At 34.8% G+C, this 19,739-nt stretch overlaps 1 protein-coding gene across 1 annotated transcript; it reads right to left on the bottom strand.

Moving 5' to 3' along the window:
* Positions 1-1,210: 1,210 nt before the first annotated feature.
* On the bottom strand, positions 1,211-6,270 carry LOC116208147 (glycerol-3-phosphate 2-O-acyltransferase 6-like). Its single transcript, XM_031541410.1, has 3 exons — positions 5,557-6,270; positions 4,152-4,611; positions 1,211-1,882 (listed from the first exon to the last, which is right to left on the bottom strand). The coding sequence occupies exons 1-3, from the start codon at positions 6,139-6,141 to the stop codon at positions 1,455-1,457; spliced, it is 1,473 nt and encodes a 490-aa protein (XP_031397270.1). The 5' UTR covers positions 6,142-6,270; the 3' UTR covers positions 1,211-1,454.
* Positions 6,271-19,739: the final 13,469 nt, after the last annotated feature.

The raw sequence follows: 19,739 nt of genomic DNA, 5'->3' as shown, positions 1-19,739 counted from the left end.
ATTAAAATTTTTATTTATTGCATATTTTACATATAATAATCCTGCTGTATTCCATGAATTTTCACATGATTTAACATAAAGAATTAAAAAAATAAATAAATAAGTTTTGAAGATGATTTAAAAAAATAAAAAAAATACGAATTTTTTTTTCCCCCGCATTCCAGTGGAATTTCACTAGTTCAGTAGTTCCTTCGTAGCTTTCCTTGATCAAGGAAAAGAATATTGTATGATCGGTATACAATATATGGTTGGCCAATAAATGAAAAGGACATCATCATTTAATAATTAGAGGGCATCAAATGCCAGAGGTGATTTGTCACTTTAGAGATTAATGTGAACTGGTCGCGGTTGGGGCGTTGGAGATGCATTTGTAATCACTATAATTGACACGGCTTGTCCAAATCGACGATACTTTCGATATTTATTAGCAGTCACACTAAAAGATAAAGACAAAAAAACATGTTATTATTTTCTTCGGTGAGAAAAAAATGTGATATTTGGGTCATCAATATTGGTACTTTTATAATCACTTAATTTTCATGAATTAAAACGGGTATACCGCGAGTTCTTTTATGCACTTATTAACATATATCTATATTATTATTGTAATTACAATTAATTTTCTTAATATTGGAGAGAGGAGCTGAAGAATTTGGACTGCCGAGAACTTATCAACATGCAAGGAAAAGGTGACCTGACGCAGGGATTATATTAGTTAGTCTTTGCTAAAATCCAAAAAACCCTGGCGATTGCGCCATTTTAGTCGTACCTTTTTCTATGTGCTTCATCTGAACACCTGAAATCTCTATTGATCCGAAAAATTCAATTATGAGTTTGATTAACTCACTAAGCAATATCTCTCCTATTTATGAAGTTTTCGTCATCCACAAGATTTGAATATAATAACTTATTTATAAAAAAAAAAACTGAATTGTCTAAATCAACCTAGGTTGATATTGTTAGTCTTAGTTTACTTACGAACTAACGCGTGCATGGTGTACTAGGATAATTGGCTAATTTCCTAGTAACGGAAGTTTTTTTTTTCCCCTTTTTTTCATGAATTTTTTTTTTTCATGAAGATTACGTGCACCTTTTCTTGCACTTTAATTTAGTACTTGTAGGATAGGACTTTTTTTTTAATTGGTTATTTTATTGTTTTAGAACATTTTATGCCAATTAAAGGGTCTATGATATTCGATACATCTCAGTATAATTTTTCGACTGTTTATGACTAGCTTCCACTCGTTGTATTATCCGAACAAATTAAAAAAGATAACACTATGACCGATGAAATTATAGATAACCTTAGTCCAATGAGACTAGCTATATAATTCCAATCGACGGTCAGTTTGCACTTAAGTATGAGATGCTTCCTTACCGGTACATTTATTAAACAAATTCCATGCATAACACAAATAAAGGTAGATATATCGTATGCACTCGAGACAATCTAATTAAGACTTTTGCTTCCTTGAAGTAACACGGCCGTCCGTCCCTGCAAGTGCATAATACTTTTCCCTACGGGTCAATGTAGTGCACTCGAAGCGTAGAACTGCAGCCACCGCTCTCTGCACATTGTTGGCTACTTCGATAGCGGACCTCCCGCCACTGATGCAGGTGAGATCTGGGGGCAGCTGGTCCAAGAACGTGACCTCGCAGCACGGCATCGGATTCATGAGCATGAAGTATGGGTCTAGCATCTTGTGCCCTCTGGCTGTCGTCCCATGGAACATGCTCAGCTTGGTGTTGATGGCAACGGGCACTATCCTGTCGCTGAGCTCGGCAAAGAGTGCACTGAACCTGAGGAGGAAGGGCTCGCGGCACGTCGTCCCCTCGGGAAAGACGACCACATCCCCTTCCTCGAGTAGCTTCTTCATTGTTACTGAATCGCGAGGAAAATATTATTATACCAACTGCATTTATATGACTTGTTCAATACAATATATATATATACACACATATATATAAGGTTGTTGAACCAACGCATTGCACTGTTTTTGTGAAAATTTTATAGTAAGAAGTTAAATATGAAAATAATAAAGAATATGAATTTATATTTTTTATTGATATATGCAAAATGTTTATTTTTTTATTCAATTCATAAATAAAAAATTTATGTAATAAATTTATATACATCATTTAAATTATCAATCTCATATTTATGAAAATAATTTTAACTCCTAAAAATTCAAAACTTTAGTTTCTATTTGATAAAAGAATGAGAATTAATACCAATGTGAGTTGGTTCAAGCGATTCAGCGCTTGTTCCGCTTAAGTAAGGTCTCGAGTTTGAGGTCTTGTGAATGCATAAAATTCACGCTAAAAGAGCTTTATATCTTAGTGGGCTTATCCGAATCGACTGGATTATCCGGTGTCCAATTAGGCTTCTGAATACTATGGTTTACTTGTACATAGTTTTAGTATTTCCTTGTACATTATTCTTCTAGCATTACATAAATTAAATTTTGTGGATTTGTATACTATTAGATGAAATGATCCTTTATCAATTGATGACGTTATATTGGAGGTAAAATTTAGATTATGACATTGATGGTAAAATAATATTATAAGCCTATCTAATGCAAATAATTAGTGGAGTTTAACGTATAACCAATTTATTATTATTGAGAGGTGAAGATTAATATTTTTTTAAATTTTACTATATTTTATTTGGTATTAAAATGATGGTATGTGATTTGAATTTTTCTTATTACTGCTTTCAATATTTTCTTCATTTTCAACCTATTACTAATTACTCTAATATGTCTTATTATTTAATTTTTATTTATATAATTATAAGTATTTTTAATATGCTATTACGAATTACAATAATATGTATTATTATTATAACTATTTATTTATATAACATTAATTTATGTATTCATAAGAGATTTACTATTATACCCCTATTCGTTATGGCGTTGTCAATTTTATATAATATAGATTATTATAATTATTTATTTATATAATTATAAATATTCGTAATTTTCGTGTAAAGTGATTTGAATTAGTATTTTTTATTTCATATTTGTTATTATTAATTAAAATAATATGTATTATTATTTGATTTTCATATAGCATATTAATCTATGTATTGATAATAGATTTACTATTATACCCCATTTATTATGGCATTGTCAAGTTTATATAATATATAATTTTCGTGTAAAGTGATTTTGAATTAGTAATTTTTTTCATTTCATATTTGTTATTATTAATTACAATAATATGTATTATTATTTAATTGTTATATAACATGTTAATCTATGTATTAGTAATAGATTTACTATTATACCCCAATTTACTATGGCGTTGTCAAGTTTACATAATATATAAATAGGGGTAATTTTGTGGATGGGTAAATTATTTCAAAAATCATCAACTTTCATGTTTTTCTTAAATATATTGCGAACTTTGTTTTTCTCATAAAAATACATGCACTATTGGACATTGTTCCAAATATAGCATCCGTTCATAAATCCGTCAATTTTGGTGACATGGCAAGTAATGACGAGTGACATGGCAAACCAAACCCAAGTGGCAAGTACGTAAAATTCGTTTTGTGTTTTTTAATTATTTTCTTTTTTCAGGAGGAAGACCAAATTGGGACCGAGGCAGACCGACTGGGAAGCCCCTTGCCGGTCGTTGACCCCTTAGGTGAGGTGGTCGGACTCGGGCAACTCGCCTGAGGGGTCGAGGGCTGGTGGGGAAGCCCCCGACTGGGTCGGCCCCCTCCTCTCCCTTTATTTTCCTTAAAAAAAAGAAACAAAGAGAGAGGATTGGGAGACAGATCGGTCGGGAAGTTCAGCCACCTTGCTTGATGGGTCGACGATCCACGGGGACGGCTGGCGGGGGAGCCTCTAGCCGAATCGGCCTGTTACATAAAACTATGTAACAAGTTTTATGTAATTGCCATGTGGGATGTCGTTTGTCACGTCACGTCGTTACTTGCCACGTCACCAAAATTAATGGATTTATGGATGAATGCTATATTTGGAACGACATCCAGTAGTTCGTGTATTTTTATGAGAAAAAACAAAGTTCTTGATATATTTGGAAAAACTGTGGAAGTTGATGATTTTTGGAGGAATTAAAACTCTTGTGAATTAATGAAGCACAATAACATGAACATACTAATGACAATTTATAACCTGCATCCTTGTCCCTCTCCCTCAGTAAGGAAACGGTCCTGATAGGCGAGATCAGCTCCGAGAACCGGCTTATACCATATGTTACAGCCGTCACCTTCCTCCCCAGCACGATCGACAGTGCAATGGGATCTTGGACAGTGCGATGGTTGCATACAAACAGGACACTGCGTCGGCCACCACTATGCAATGGTTGTTGATGAGCCTCCAGCCTACCTCTGCTCATGATTCTTATGCCAAGGAGCCTGCATCCGAGGAGGTGTATTCGATGGGGCAAGCAAATGATAAGGTAGATCCGTAGGATGGAGAGGAGCACTCCGATTGGCAACCATAGGAAGATCAGGACGGCAGTCGAAGGGGTTGGCCTTTGGACCAGCCGCCCGTCGTGGAATATCACCCTGCTATGGAACTTGTTTCTTGGCAATGGCTCCCAGTTAGTTGCCCTTGATATCATGTATGATTCCTTTAAAAATAAATTAATAAATAATCACCCAGCGTTCTTGATAGAAATTAGAAGCTCTATGATAAATACGACATAGTCGATCAACATTGGTCATCAAGAATTTATAGATGGGAACTATAGATCAATACAATCCAGGATGTACTTGACTAGATAACAATGACGTGAAAAGAAATTAAGGAGTGATGGGTGGAGAGCACAATTTCTTAATACTCAAATATTGCATTAGATTTGAGGTAATTTATTTTGAAACTACAGTAAAATAAATTTTTAAGGTAATTGTAATTTAGACCTTTTCATTAGACAGAAACGTCCTTTTTTTTTCGGTAGATAGACGGGACAAAAGCCCAAGCAAATTAAAAGTTAACGGAAACGTTCTTTTAACCGTTAGGATACTTCAAATGAGGAGTGATTAATTATTAATTGCAAGGATCTGAAATCTTTGGATAAATTGTACTAGTGGTCTAAAAAGTTTTACAAATATTTCAATATGGTACAATTTTTTTTTTGCTACTTGATAGTACAAAATATTTCAAAGTTGTTTCAGTGTAGTACAAATCGTCATCTCGCCATTAACTCCGTCAAGCCGTCATTTACAAGACTGTAAATTTTGCACCATCATATAATTTACGTAAAACATTTTGTACTATTAAGTTACAACTTCAAAACATTTTGCACCATCATGTAACGTCTCACAAAAAACAATTTTGTACCTTCAGCGTCGGCTTGACGGCGTTAATAGCGAGATGACGGTTTGTACTAAATTGAAACAACTTTGAAACATTTTGTATCATCAAGTAGCAAAAAAAACTTTCATACCATATTGAAATTTTTGTAAAATTTTTTGGATCATAAGTGTAATTTACCCGAAATTTTTAATCACCTAAACATATATGATCACTATGATTGGATTTGATTGTGAAACAAATGGATTGCGAAATAAATTACCTTACACATGGACATGAAATCACAACCATACTGATCATTATTTACCAACCCCAAGTCCAGTCCCTCCACTCCAAACTCCTCTTCTAGAGCTTCTCTTCTCCTCCATCCGACCAAAACCCCACCAGGTTTCTTAACAAACCCGGTGGCTCTCCTCGACCTCGAGACCTCCAGGTCAGTCACGATCACCTTGTCAGCCCCAAGAAACGCCTTGGCAAATGGCTCGAGCATGACCCTGGGACACACACTGATCACGTAACGCTTCTCGTACGAGCTGAAGACCCTCCATGTCTCCGGGTGCACATCATCAGCATAGAACTTGGGCAACACAGCCCTAGAGACGAGCTCGATGTCCCTGATCTTGAGCCCCGCGAAGGAAATGAAAATGTAAATTTTGATGGCCATTGACTCGCATGACTGAAACAAGTTAAGGACATGGATGACAGGGAATGCGAGCAAGAGGGCAAGTGCCCTTATAGGGCTCCCGGCTTCAAGGGCAACGAGGAAGAAGTAAGGGAAGGGACTTCTTGACAAAAGGAGGGTGCCCTCCAAGTCTGAGGCCACAGTCTGGCCGAGTCGATCACCCATGGTTCGGCTTAATCTGTTCGAGATGGGGTCGAACAGTAATCATCAATCAATCGTATAACTAACACACACACACATATATATATATAGAGAGAGAGAGAGAGAAAGGAAAAAGAAATTGTGGCCTTATGTTAGTATGATGGGCTAAGCATAATTCTAGCTAATTAATATCATCGGCCTTGTGTTTTTTTAGGATTAATGTGGTACGTACACACATTAATATTCAGCGAAAAAAAAAAGTGTGGCACGGACACACAAACACATATGTCCCAATCTTATAGTTAAGCTCCCTGTTTCATTGGTCGTGGAATTTATATACAGTATCATGATATAATATTTATATATATGTATGTATTCATATACGTATAAATGGAGAATCTGTCCATTAATAATAATCTCCACAAATTTTAGATTTTGAAATTCTGTTTCTTTTTAAAACAGCTATATTCTGGTAGAATCCAGTCAATCCACCCACTGGTTGCATGATCCAATGCCCATGATGAGTTGATATGTCCACGGGTTTTGCATGAACATTTATGGATCAAATTAATTCATCATCAAATCATCTATATTAGGGTACAACATCCAGGCAATGCCGCGACGCAGAAAAATTGGTCGTCGTGATTTTTATCATAATTATTTTTCTAATAACTAACTAATATAAAGTATAATTGAAACTAATAGTAAAACTACTTATATGTAAAATTATGAATTCTCGAATTGATGGTAAATGATCTAAATTTTTTAAAAGCTGTAAATTAATATCTTATGCAGTGTAGAAAATAACATTTCTTCCCACTAATCTTAATTTGACTTTTCAATAATTCTAATTAGAACACGATGATCATAATGTAATAGTGATTTGCTAGTTTCAATTGACTAATGTTACTTGCAATATGGGTTCAAAATTCATTAAAAGTATCTCGTGGTATGACCAAGTTCATGCGTAAGTGAGAATAGTTCTGGTTAACATGCTGAACATAACCTTGCATTTGCTGAAAAGATAATGACATCATTTTTTCCGGTTACATAATTTTTTTTCAGTTATAGGATAAGGACATTTCTAAAGTTGCAAATAAAAAGAGAATTAAATTTGATAATAAATTGAAATTGGTTTTTTCAACAACATGGGTTAATTTTTAAGTGATTCGGCGTTTTTTTTTTAATCTTAAATAATGTCTCACTTGCAAGTCTTGTGAATTTCTTTCATGAGAAAATGGGTGCAAGCGAAAATAAAATTTAAGTAGCTAATTTTTTTTCATGTGTACACTAGTATCCGGAAGTTCACTGGACCCCGATTAATCCAATTCGAGTCCAATTAATCCACTAAAGAATAAAATTCTCCTAGCATGAATTTTTTTCATTCACAAAATTCAAACTGGAAACCTTATTTAACGGGAATAAGTGCCAAATCATTTGAATCAACTCAAACTTGTTAATTGAAGTAGCTAACTAAACAATGGTATAGAGACACCCAAACGTTATTTTCTATCAACCAAATGACGTCCTTTGAGGAACAATTAATTTATTAGGGCATGGAAAGGGACCAGATATAGGTTCCCTTTTTGTTCTAAGGAAGGGGGCCGAAGCAGTTGAAAGTCCAAATCATACTCTTAATTTCCCGGCTAAGATAAGCCTGTCGTCTATCGTTCACAAAAATGAAGATTTTTATTTCTGTTTCCCCTATCTCCTTTTAGGCAACTGAACCTCTTTCGTAATTAAAAAAAAGAAAAAAAAGAAGATATATTTATTTTTTGATAGCTTAGTAGTAGTCACTAGACAGCAATAGAGTGAGTATACAACAAGAGGATCAAAGATCTTCAAAAAATACAAGAGAAAAGAGGAGCCCGAGGAAAAGGGAGGAGATGAAGTATAAAAACTAACGAAGAAAGACAGAGCGGGCGTGCAAGAAAGATAAAAGCCAAACAACAAAATCTTGACTTCTATGAGCACCCGACTTGGCAAGCCAATCTGTAATGGGAGCTTCTTTCCTGTGAGAATATTGATATTTGATGCAAAACTAAAATATATCACTGAAAATATGACGGAAAAAAACGTGAAAATTGGTTTTCTGTATCGATGTATAATCAATGAGTTAGTGTATCTTTGTATCTGCTAATTTATAACGATAATGTATTGAAATGGTATTATAACAATTATGTGTAATGCATTGTTCTAATTATATCTCCATGACGATTTGAAAGAACACAGATAAAAAAGAATGAATATAATCAAGCTCACTCTAGAAAAATTAAAGTATTGAAATATATATATATATATATATATATATATATATATATATATATATTGCGTGGGAGACGGCGCGTATTTTAATCTCTGGTAAATATTTTTTTCGGTTGCTAATCTCTTGTATATTGAATCACTTACCATGCATATAGATCTTCATGTATGGCAAGATGTCATGGTGAAATGAACAAAACCAACATGGCTTCACTCGAAACGCATACACTAATACGAAAACATATCTTGTCAATGGCCTGACATGCCAAAAGTTTTTGGGACAACTGCGCATTAATCCGACTAATATAGCTATATTGAATCATCGGCATGCCCATATGGTGCCCAATTAGGCCACGACACGAACTTTGCGTTTGCTTTTCCTACTTCTTATCTAATTTATGATCAGTCGATATCAGCAGCACGTATATCCCAATTATTCTCATGACTGCAGCTCAAATGATTTCCTATGTCATCATTTCAGATCCATATACCACATAGTTTAGTCCGCCTCTTATCTGCTTCGCTCATTTATCCAGATCTTGTTAATATATCTCATGTTTAACGGTACATGCATAACGTGACATGCGCGAGATTGAATCTTTGCAAGAAAAAGTTACTAAAGATAGGCTATTTAATCCAAACTTATTCAATGATGGCTAGCTTATGTATCTATGTGTGTGTATAGTACCATACAATTTACAAGAGGTTTGCCTTTCATTTCAGAAAATTTTCTGGGCACATGCATTGAATGGGACTAATAGCTGTGCTACTGCGTGCTCTTTCGATATCCAATGTGAACCAGCCAAGTGTTTTAGGTTCGCTTTCGTTGTATTTTTAAAATCGATTTTAGGGAATGATTAGAAACTTAATAAAAAGAAATGAAAAAATTAAATGAAGAAGTACGTCATACTGATAAGAATCAAATTAAAAAATACTTCTGGCAAGGATCCTTGCCACTGTACACGCAAACCATACCCTCCTTTGGCAATTGCCTTGGTATAAAACGATGTAAAAATAATTCACCCAAAAAAAATGTAAAAAAAATACATATATATCTCATGATTATATACTCGATGAGACATCACATACTTCGATGCAAATGTTTGATTTATTTAGCTCAGTATCCAGAGTTTGTTATTTGTTAATTTGTCTGTCATACTTGCATGCATAATATATGCGAAATGCGCTGTATGGATTTATCATTAAACAACCGATATAATTGATTAAAATGGATTTGTGCTCTCGCGTGTATACCTACATACATACATATATATATGATAACTGTTTTTTTTTTATGAATATATATGATAGCTGTTGATTGTGATCCCATACCTACACACAGCGTTAATCCGTTAACAAGGGACATAATATGTTTTAAGTTGTTCTCGTAATAAGAAAAATGATAGCGTACCATGTTCTCGTTTAATAGTTAAGATGATTCAAGTTCGATTTTCACTAGTGAAATACATGGGCCTTTCTATTAAAAGAAATCATCTAAGAAAATGTCAGTATCTAGTCCTTCTGGCACGCAATAGAACCAAAAATTGGAATGTATTTCCATTACAAGAAACAATTACAAGAGCTGAAATATATATATATAGACACGGTGGTCGAGTGTTAATGTGAAGAATTTACGTTGCAGCAAAAGCGAATAAAACAGAACTTTCAATGTTGGATGAGGTTAAATCATCCAACCGAATGTAATTCTCATGATCAGGACTCAAATGTTCCTTTATTTTCCCCTTGCAAATCCCCTTCTACATTTATCGGCCTCTTTTATAATGGACCAAAAAAAAAAAAGAAGGGAACCGATCTGCTGACTTAATTTCTTGCACGTACATCGGGCCGGGGGAACTATGGCAAGTTATTAAATTGGACCAACTTTCAGCTGGTTCAGCATGGGCTAATACAAGCCCAATATGAAAGGCTCAATAATAACATGCAGACTTAACAATTAAGCAGGTTTATTAAATTGGTGCTGAGGCCTCTAATTTTTATCCCTGAGTAGAACACATGTCCATTAATGTCATTGCTTTGTACTAGGAAAAAAAATATTATCCTTAAAAAGATTAAAAGATTGGACATGTAAATTCAGTTAAATCGGTCTCAATCGTTGTTACATTAGACCATCCCTTTCCATGATATGGTTGTTGACGGCTACCCATATATTTTCTGATTGTGTTTATTCACAAATAGAGATAAATGTTGTTTGCTGGGACGCTTTTAGATTTACTCCTATCTTTTAAAAATTGTGCACGATGGCTTGCAATCCAAGTGAAAAATAAACATGATATATACCCCTTTTCACCTGAAAAAGATAAATACTTTTCCAGCCGCATAAGGATGAAAAATTTAATTTGCCTCCGCGTCTTCTTTTTTCTATTCAAAAGACCAACTTCAAAACCAATAAAAGTGTTGATTGAGTGGTAAGCAACTCACATCCGTAAAAAGGAGAACACAAGTTCAAATTCCGGGAAGCACACTTGTTGGGAGGGAGAATAACTTTTAGGTTCTAAATATCAAGGTACACACCGAAAAAAAGAAGAAGACCAATTTCAAGAATATATCTTTTTTCTTGGGTCAGACTTTCGGTTCGAGAGAAATTGCATTTACCTCGTGCAAGTAATCTTGATGGAGTTGATTAAGTGGTAAGTGAACAGTCCTACACATAAGTCTTCAGATTGAACCATTATTTATTTATTTATTATTTATTTTTTAATATATTGCTGCTTGCAGGGTTTTTGGCTTCCCGCTCTAGGAAGCTGTCATATGCATTGGCTGGTGGGGAAAGCCATTTCACTTGCACTTGGGGAATATATTGATATTCTACATTCAGTTCTAAACGACTTAAGTCAGTTATTGTTAGATGATATTATTAGAATTTCCATGCCGGTTTCTATTTCATAATTTTCGGGATTTTTACTTAAAATGGCACATGATTTGTCCGTTTTGTCAAATCTATCACATGATTTACTTTTTGCATTAAATCTATCCCGGCGTTATCTTTTTCGTCAATATCTAACGGCCGTGCTGACGTGGCACGTGGAGAGATAGTGGGCCACACTTGCCACGTAGGCGCCACGTCAGCACGGCCGTTAGATGTCGACGGAAAAGATAAAGCCAGGATAGATTTGATGTAAAAAGTAAACTATGGGATAGATTTGACAAAAAAAAAGCATATGATAGATTTGATAAAACGGACAAATCATGAGACATTTTAGATAAATATCCCATAATTTTCTGTTCAGGCTTTAGCTCCCTTAGTTCGCAGAAAAGAAAAGAAATTAGCTAAGAAGTTTGTCTTCAATATTTTCTAAATCTCCACGTGACATACCTCCATCTATATCTATACCCATATATATATATATATATATATATATGAACCGCCGGATTCCGTTTAATATGGTCAACGCAGATTGATTGCGTTGATTGGTGTGAAAACCCCCTTCTTTCCGCCATACTAACTTTTTTAACTTTATCATTAAACATCGACCTGTCAATTTTATATTGGTCCATCTGCTTCACGCTTGGCTTGACTGTCATGAAAGATTGGAGTTAACTAATTTATTATGTACGCTAGAGAGAGAAGAATTTCCTGAAAAACTAAAGGATAAATTTCCTAGGCCATGTATATATATATATATATATACACACATACATACATATACGTACATAAAAAAAATTCACACATAATTGTGAAAAGCAGGTATAACGCAGCGGCGTACGGCTTCAATTGATTTAAGAGGTTTTGAATTCAATACTTGATTATTACTAAGATTTTTATTTTTTTATATTAAGTATATGTGTCTTCCTTATAACCGAAACAAAAAGAAAAATTTCATGGGTAATTAATCTTTTCTTTTTCATTTTTATAGCATGTTCTTTGCACAGCAAAAATCACATTCATAAATCCCATCCACAATGTTCCGACTTAATTCTAATTTAAGTTTTAACAGATTTTGCCAAAGATTAGTTAAAAGTACCAAAAATCCAGTGTACTTATGATCAAGGAGCGCTTGCAAGTAGTCAAATCATAAGATAAATCGATAATATATGATCTCGGTTGCTATATATTATATTGCAAGCTAGCTGGGTATATATCTTGCGGCAACAATATATATATCCAAACGGAGACCACGTTCCTTATGAAACGCAATTTGAAAAATCCTTCAATTTGTTTAATTATTTTTACAATTTCTTAATTTATCAGTTCAATCACATGGGGCTTACATTGCAACTTGTTGACTGAACAGCCAACTTGAAGCCAGGGAGTACCCGGTGAGGTCAAACTATTCTTGACTTTATCCTCCTAATTACATTATTTATAAGGGCAACCGAGTCAGATTTGATTAGTTTTGACTCATGCAAAATATACAATTCAATTAGGAACATCAAGTTGGTTTCCAGTTATAATTGATCTTCTTGATGTGATGGTATATCTTGACAACCCGTTTTCTCCTTTTTTTTTTTTTCCAAAGTTGACAACCCCTAATTGAATGGCTTTTAAAATTAAAATCCATCTTCTCTTTTAGTATAAGAAAATAAAAAATCTAATAAAAAGTCACGAGTAATCTAATTACAAGAAGTAAATTCGAAACCTTTATAGCTCTAGATTACCAAGTAATAAACCATGTGCTACTGTAGTACATTCTTTTCTCTCTCTCTTTTTAAAATAATTTTAGGTTACTCTTAATATTAATCTAATCTCGATGGCCAACTTACGAGGTCAATTACAAGTCGTTTTAATAATACAGGTCATCTTAAGAAAAGGACACCGCATGTCCTTGTGACAGATACTAGTCCACAAATGCTAGAAGAGTACGATAATTTAAGTTATACAGAATTTCTCCGATGTTTTGACCTAGCTATCCCTGATGGCGTTATCGTTCCATCGGGAGTGACCATGGTCCACGTAGGACCCAATCAATACCATTGGATTCTAACACTATTGACTTTTATTTGTGGGATTTACCGACTTACGTAGATATGACATATAATAATTGTATTTCAAGATGCTTTGATTGAACAAAGAGCACAGTGTTTGATTGCCCTACAATTTCCCTGATCAAGACAGTGTTGCATGCCAGACAGGACAAGAACTCCTGTAAATAAAAATTTCATTAGTCTGCTGAGGAAAACTGTATAAATAATTGATTTTTTTGCCACTTCATACAATCTTTCCACATGGGCAAGACAAATCAACTGACAAACTGAAATTTCCAAATCCGGTATGAACTGTTAATGTTAGTGATATGTTCTAGAACTTGATTTATGTATTTGGATAATTTCTTTTATGACAATAAAGTTTATTCTATTATTCGTATATTGTCTATGTTTATTAGAATAAAATCCTTAAAATATTTTGAATGCTTCATTCTTAAGAGTTAACAATATGAGTGACGAAGTAATTCGGTAAGACTATCTTTAAACTGTTCACGATCGTAGGAGACTTAACTGGACATTATTTCTCCAGATAGATCGTCTCCTCTGTCTGTTTCCATGATTAGTATACAGATACTAATGAAGATGGAGTAGTGAGTCTCATGTTATTTGATAACTGTTATCATGACAGATATGTGGATACTTATATGATAAGTAGTCGAACGTGACGTGCAGATAATATTCATACGGTAATTTACTAATGTCAATGAATGTTGTCTGGATCGTATTAGTGCATATAGTCCTTAGACCTGAGATGAAACGCTATCTCAAGTATAGGTAATTAGGATTTGCTACTGCTAATGTATTTGTGCTTAGTGTGAGTATTCGGCAGATAGTGGTCCTAGTTAGTTATACTTGGAGTTAGGTGTCTGATCAAGACGGGATTCACTAACCTGAGTAAACAGGGAAAATGTCCTATGGATATGATTTTTATTCTGGATCGAGAAATCCTCGGCCGGGGTAGATAGACTTGAATAGAAAAGAGTTTTTGTTCAAGTGCTACAGATCTAAGAATGAAATTAGAGAGTCCATATGATCGGCTTTAGAGTTTGGCATTTACCGTAACTCTGGCTAGATTGGGATCTTGTAGTGAAGGGATTCAATGCATGGTATATACGATCAGAGGTTCATCAGAATGTTTCAATTATACATTCGTCATCTTTTGGATTGTCATGATATGCTGCTAGGTGTCACTCGTGCACTTTGGGAACCAAGGGCATTTTGGGAATTATGCTTTCGATTACAGAAAAAGTTTCTCGTAGTATCAAATGAGTTGATACTATAATCCCATTGCCATTTGATGATGAACCTAGTTAGTCACACACATTGAGCATGTCTAAACCGAGAATAAAATTAATTATAATTAAGGAAGTTAATTAGAAATTAATTATCGAACGAGATTTGCAATGTTATTGCAAGGGTGCTAGCACATCCTGAAACCGAGTTCAATATCAAGGGTAAATCTAATTAAGGAAATACGATAGTTTTCTTATTTGAAGAGTTTCTGTAAATAGATCGTCTATTGATCGAAACTCGTGTCAAAGACTTGTTTGATCTTTCTTTCTTACAACAAGGACAAGTCATTGGATGACTTAAATTGTGAGGACTCATTTGTGATTTATTAATTAATTCGGATTAATTAATAATTGCATTTTAGTCCCTAGGGTAAGAATATATATAGATATGTTCTTACGGTTAACCCTAGAGGTTAATTAATTGAAAACCCTAATATTAGAAAGAGATGAAAGAGGAGAGACGGCTGAACAGTTGTTGCCGTGAACTCCCAAGGTTGATCGGAGTTCTTCTCGGATCCGATTTGGCGTTTCGGTGTTGTCCTTGGCGTCCTTGAAGAGATCCTTTCATTCCGTGACGATTCCGTTCAAGATCGGTGACCTAGATCGGAGTGTACGGGTCGAGAGGAGTCTAATCTCGGTGGAGACGTGCTTGTGTGGACGAGCTAGAGGTCGGACACTTGGACGGCTAATTTGGTCGACTCGAATCAATAAGGTTAGTGAAAAGTTCGTAACTTTTCTTATGGATTCATTGTGTGATGTTATCTATTCGTTTAGAAGGCGATTCTTATGTCAAGATGTGATCTTGAAGTTTTTGATTAAACGAGCACGCGATAAAAATTTGATTTTTACCGTAATTAAACTTTCCGCTGCGTACGTGCTCGATTTTCCAACAGTTAAGACCAAATCCAATTTGAAAATTTCTGATTAAATTATTAACATGCATATCTTCACTTATAATACTAAAACCTCTTAACACTCCACATGTCGTCGTGATATTAAAAATTGGTAACAATTTTCACTAGTCTCATTCAAATGAACATGCATATCACTTATAATAAACTCTTAATTTTTGTTTTCGGCATAAAAACTCTTAACAACTTAGATCAAATCATTAAATCTATCACACTACTAAAAAAAAAGAAAAAGAGAGAACCTCCTTCATGTGCTTTCAACTCGTGCATTTTCACATTACTTGTACCTTTTCGCTTTAAAATTTACATTTCTATCAAGCCCACTGCCTAACTGCCTTCGCCTCACGCTCGAACAGGAGGACTGCTTCCTTCCTCTTCTCTTCCCCCGTGCCTGCCACGTCGAACCTCTCCCAACGGTCACTTCTCCCGCTGCCTTCGCAATTCTCCATTGCGCGCTTCCTCGGGCACGAATCCTGCGGTTCAGTGCTGTGCTTTCCTTCTCGACGCAACCTCCGCCGCTACCCAATTTGCTCTGCCTCCGCTGTTGGTTCATCCTTTCATGCAGCGCGGGTGATGCTCAGATCGTTCCGTGCCCGATTGCTCTGCCACATCCTTGCCTCCTCCCTTCCGTCCGTGCCAGCTCCTGCCTCACATTCACAAACGATTGCATCCCGGCCTTATTTATATATATAAAAAAAATGTTGCAGGTCCGATTCCATTATTCTTTCACTTTGGGGGCGAGATTGCTATACATGAAGGGCAAATGCTAGAAGATCTAGCGGATATGCTGCCAATAGTTGCAGTTTCAATGGCAAAAGTTGCACTAGATTTTGAAGGTATACTTTTACACTCATTTTAAGAACTTATAAATTGTAAATTTTTTTCAGTAATTTTTTTCATTTAATTTATAGGAATTATTACTTTGTCCACCTTTTCATTTACAACGATTCAGATTGATCCGAAAATGGCTGAAGCAGATAACACGAGACAATGGTACCCTTACTTTTAGTTTTACCCTTGTTAAAATGCACATATATATCGACGTTCAGTGTGTTTTCTGCTATCACTATAACTTTTTCACTTGTCTAGGGCATTCACTTCTAATGGCATAAAAAACCCCAAGGAGTACCTAAGGCTAGCTGGCCAAAATAATTATGAGCGGCTAACTATTTCAAAGCTTATAGAGCGAAGTGCACCTGAATTTAAGGTTGCATCTACATTTCAATGACACTTTAGTCTCGTGCATTAGATACTTTGTCTGTCTTTACCAGTATAATGATATAATGATTTAAAATTGTTGAGAACAGAATCAATACTGCTCATTTAAGGGAAGCATTGTGGCAATCGATAATGAAGTCAATCCATGGTATGATGCATGCAAAACACCTGCAATAAAAGGGTCCAAATCAGTGATCTTGCCATGTGTTGCAACAAATGTGCGGCCACTGCTCAGTCTTATGCAAAGTGATAAATCCTTATTCCCAAAAAATTTCGATCATCTCTACTCTCATGCATATATCTTCTGATGTAAGTAACAATTTTCCTTATCTAACTGCTAGGTACACGCTGAAAATAGTCATGGATGATGGTGGGCGGTGGGCTCAGTTGACAATATTTGATGCTGTAGTAAAAATTATTGGGTGTTCTATTAATGACCTCATTCAAGCAACACAGCAGGCACTGACAAAAACTTTACCAATGAAGTTTATGTAGTTGTAATGAATTTATTGAAATCTCATTAATCAAGGCCAACGTCGAGATACCTTAAACAACTGCATGGAGAAAAAATCGGAGAAATTACACATTTCATACCAGAGTGGAAAATGGGTCAGATTCAAATCGCGTATCAGGAAGGATCGTTGTTGACAACGTGATTGAAGAAGCCTCATCCTCCTGTGCAAAATGAAGGCTCTGTTATGGAAGTTCTTATCCACAAATGCATATTGATGAAATAATGTCTATGTAAATATATACACTATATTTGTTGGTATTATTACTTCACATTCCGCTAACTTTGACATATTTCATACTATAATAATTCAATTTTGACATTCTCTTCGCTAATAAAATGCTTGCGCCTTGAAATTTCATTTTTCTTCACGTTAACTTTTTTACTTTATACCAGAAATTGACTTTGTACCCTAATACAATTTAATATTTTTTCTATCATGGGAGGCAATGCGAAATTGGCGTGAATATTACAACACAGTGTTCAATATCCTCCAACAAATTAAACTACGCTCAGCTTGATGAACCTTCCGATTGCAAACTGCAAAAGTCGCAAGTATCGTATAGAACTTGTTATAACGTATCCCAATTTCGTGACTTCTTATAACTGTGCACTCACAAAAAAAATAATGATAATATGGTAATATCATGAAAACGCAAAATCACGTGCAATGCTCGTGGCACTCCCACTAATACCAATAAAAAAGTCAATATAAAAATAAAATTTTAAAAATGTAAAAGAAATGTGAAATTTAGGATTATCAAAATAGAAATACTCCAATATTTCAGTGATATATCTATGTTATGTCATATACAAACAGAGATTTATATACGTACTCTTATATATTTATGTTATATCAGTCATGGTAATTTCTCCTATTCATCCAGATTGAACTCTCTCATCGCCGAGCCTTCAAATCGCGATTGTCAATTTTAGTCTTTAAATGCAAATTTGAGGGAGAGAAGTCGCATTCCATGGCCTAACTAAAGGGAGAGATTCTAAAGAGAATGAAACTAAAAAGAATGGAAAAAAAGGGGAAATAATTAATTAAAGAAGCAGTGTATGATCAAAACATCTCACCTCTTATCTTTAATCAAAACACATCATCTCATACGTTCTGTCTTTCTTTTTTTTCTTTTCTTTCCTTTTTTTTTTCCCTCTCTTTTGGCCCAACCGATAATGATAATAATGATAATATCGTCATGAGAATACAGCTTTTTTGAGCTTTGGAAACCCACAAATTTCACCTTTTCAATCCCACTTGAGCATGGTACTATATGATAATGTTCTGATTATAATGTCTCTACCTGCCTCGGCATACATTAATAACCTTTGTTCTTATCGACATTATATAAAGAGAGAGGCAACTTCTGTAGTCGTACTACATAGTTGATGATTAGTTCCTTTAATTTAATTTCTTCTTGCAATTGTCACGCTGATGATGAATGCTTTTATAAGAAGGGAAAATTCGGACTTTTTGTAATTCCTTTTAATTTTGATAAGTAATTTTGTGGTTTCTTGGCATTAATTAGAAACTACATGGACATGGGGTTGGGAATATATTTATCGATTGATGCTGTTCGATATTCGTGTTTTTTAAATATAAGGTGCGTCAAGACCTTATAGCCACGATTAAGACTCAAAGCTTACTGGGACTTGGAGCGAATCCATTAGTCACAGAATGCTTTCTTTTGTGTCATCAATGGAGAATGATGCCAAAACTATTATGCTCCGGATAAATATTTTTAGAGCTATAACTAAGTTAATGTTTTTTCGGCCCCGCTAATTCACCCAAGAAAAAAAAAGTTAATGTTTTTTCATGCTAAAATTTCGAGACGTTTTTATTCATTGTTAATCACTTTCTAAATAAGATGTCATAATGGAAAATTAGATTCCCGATTCTTGGAATCAAAACATCATTAGTGTTTCTATTTGTTTATGCTGTGGATGAAAGGACCATATATTCCTGTCGAGATAAACATGGGTTCAAATGCACCAATTATGCTATTTTTGAAAATTTTAAGTGGAAGGGGTATCTCGGGCAAGTAACCATTTCTGGACTTGATGCTTTATGAGTATAAGATGTATAATTATATGACTCCTCATCTGAGTAGGGACCATTTGACTTGGCATTTTGGTACCAAATAATATAATGTAGATACGCTCTTAGTTGGGACCCCATTTCATGAAGAACATCAATATCAATAAATAGTAGGGGTCCAAATAATTCCCTAGCACTTAACCCCGACTTCCTTTTCTTCCATGTATCTCGTCGAGTCATGTTTATCTATCATCAATCATTAAAGCCCAGTAAGTATTCGTCCTTAAGCTTTGGATCCCAATCACGTTACCACTATCATGTTCGCCAGGTGCCCCATGCCCACTGCTATTTCCGAATGTCTAGAATCGGATTCAAATGGCACGTCGTGTTATCTAAAATTGCTATACTGAAATACTATGATTGAATTTATAAAGCATTTAACC

The sequence above is a fragment of the Punica granatum genome, chromosome 5 (genome assembly GCF_007655135.1).
Source record: "Punica granatum isolate Tunisia-2019 chromosome 5, ASM765513v2, whole genome shotgun sequence".
Taxonomy (NCBI): domain Eukaryota; kingdom Viridiplantae; phylum Streptophyta; class Magnoliopsida; order Myrtales; family Lythraceae; genus Punica; species Punica granatum.
Note: the sequence above shows the minus strand (reverse complement) of the source record. Positions and strands in the feature narration are given on the sequence as shown.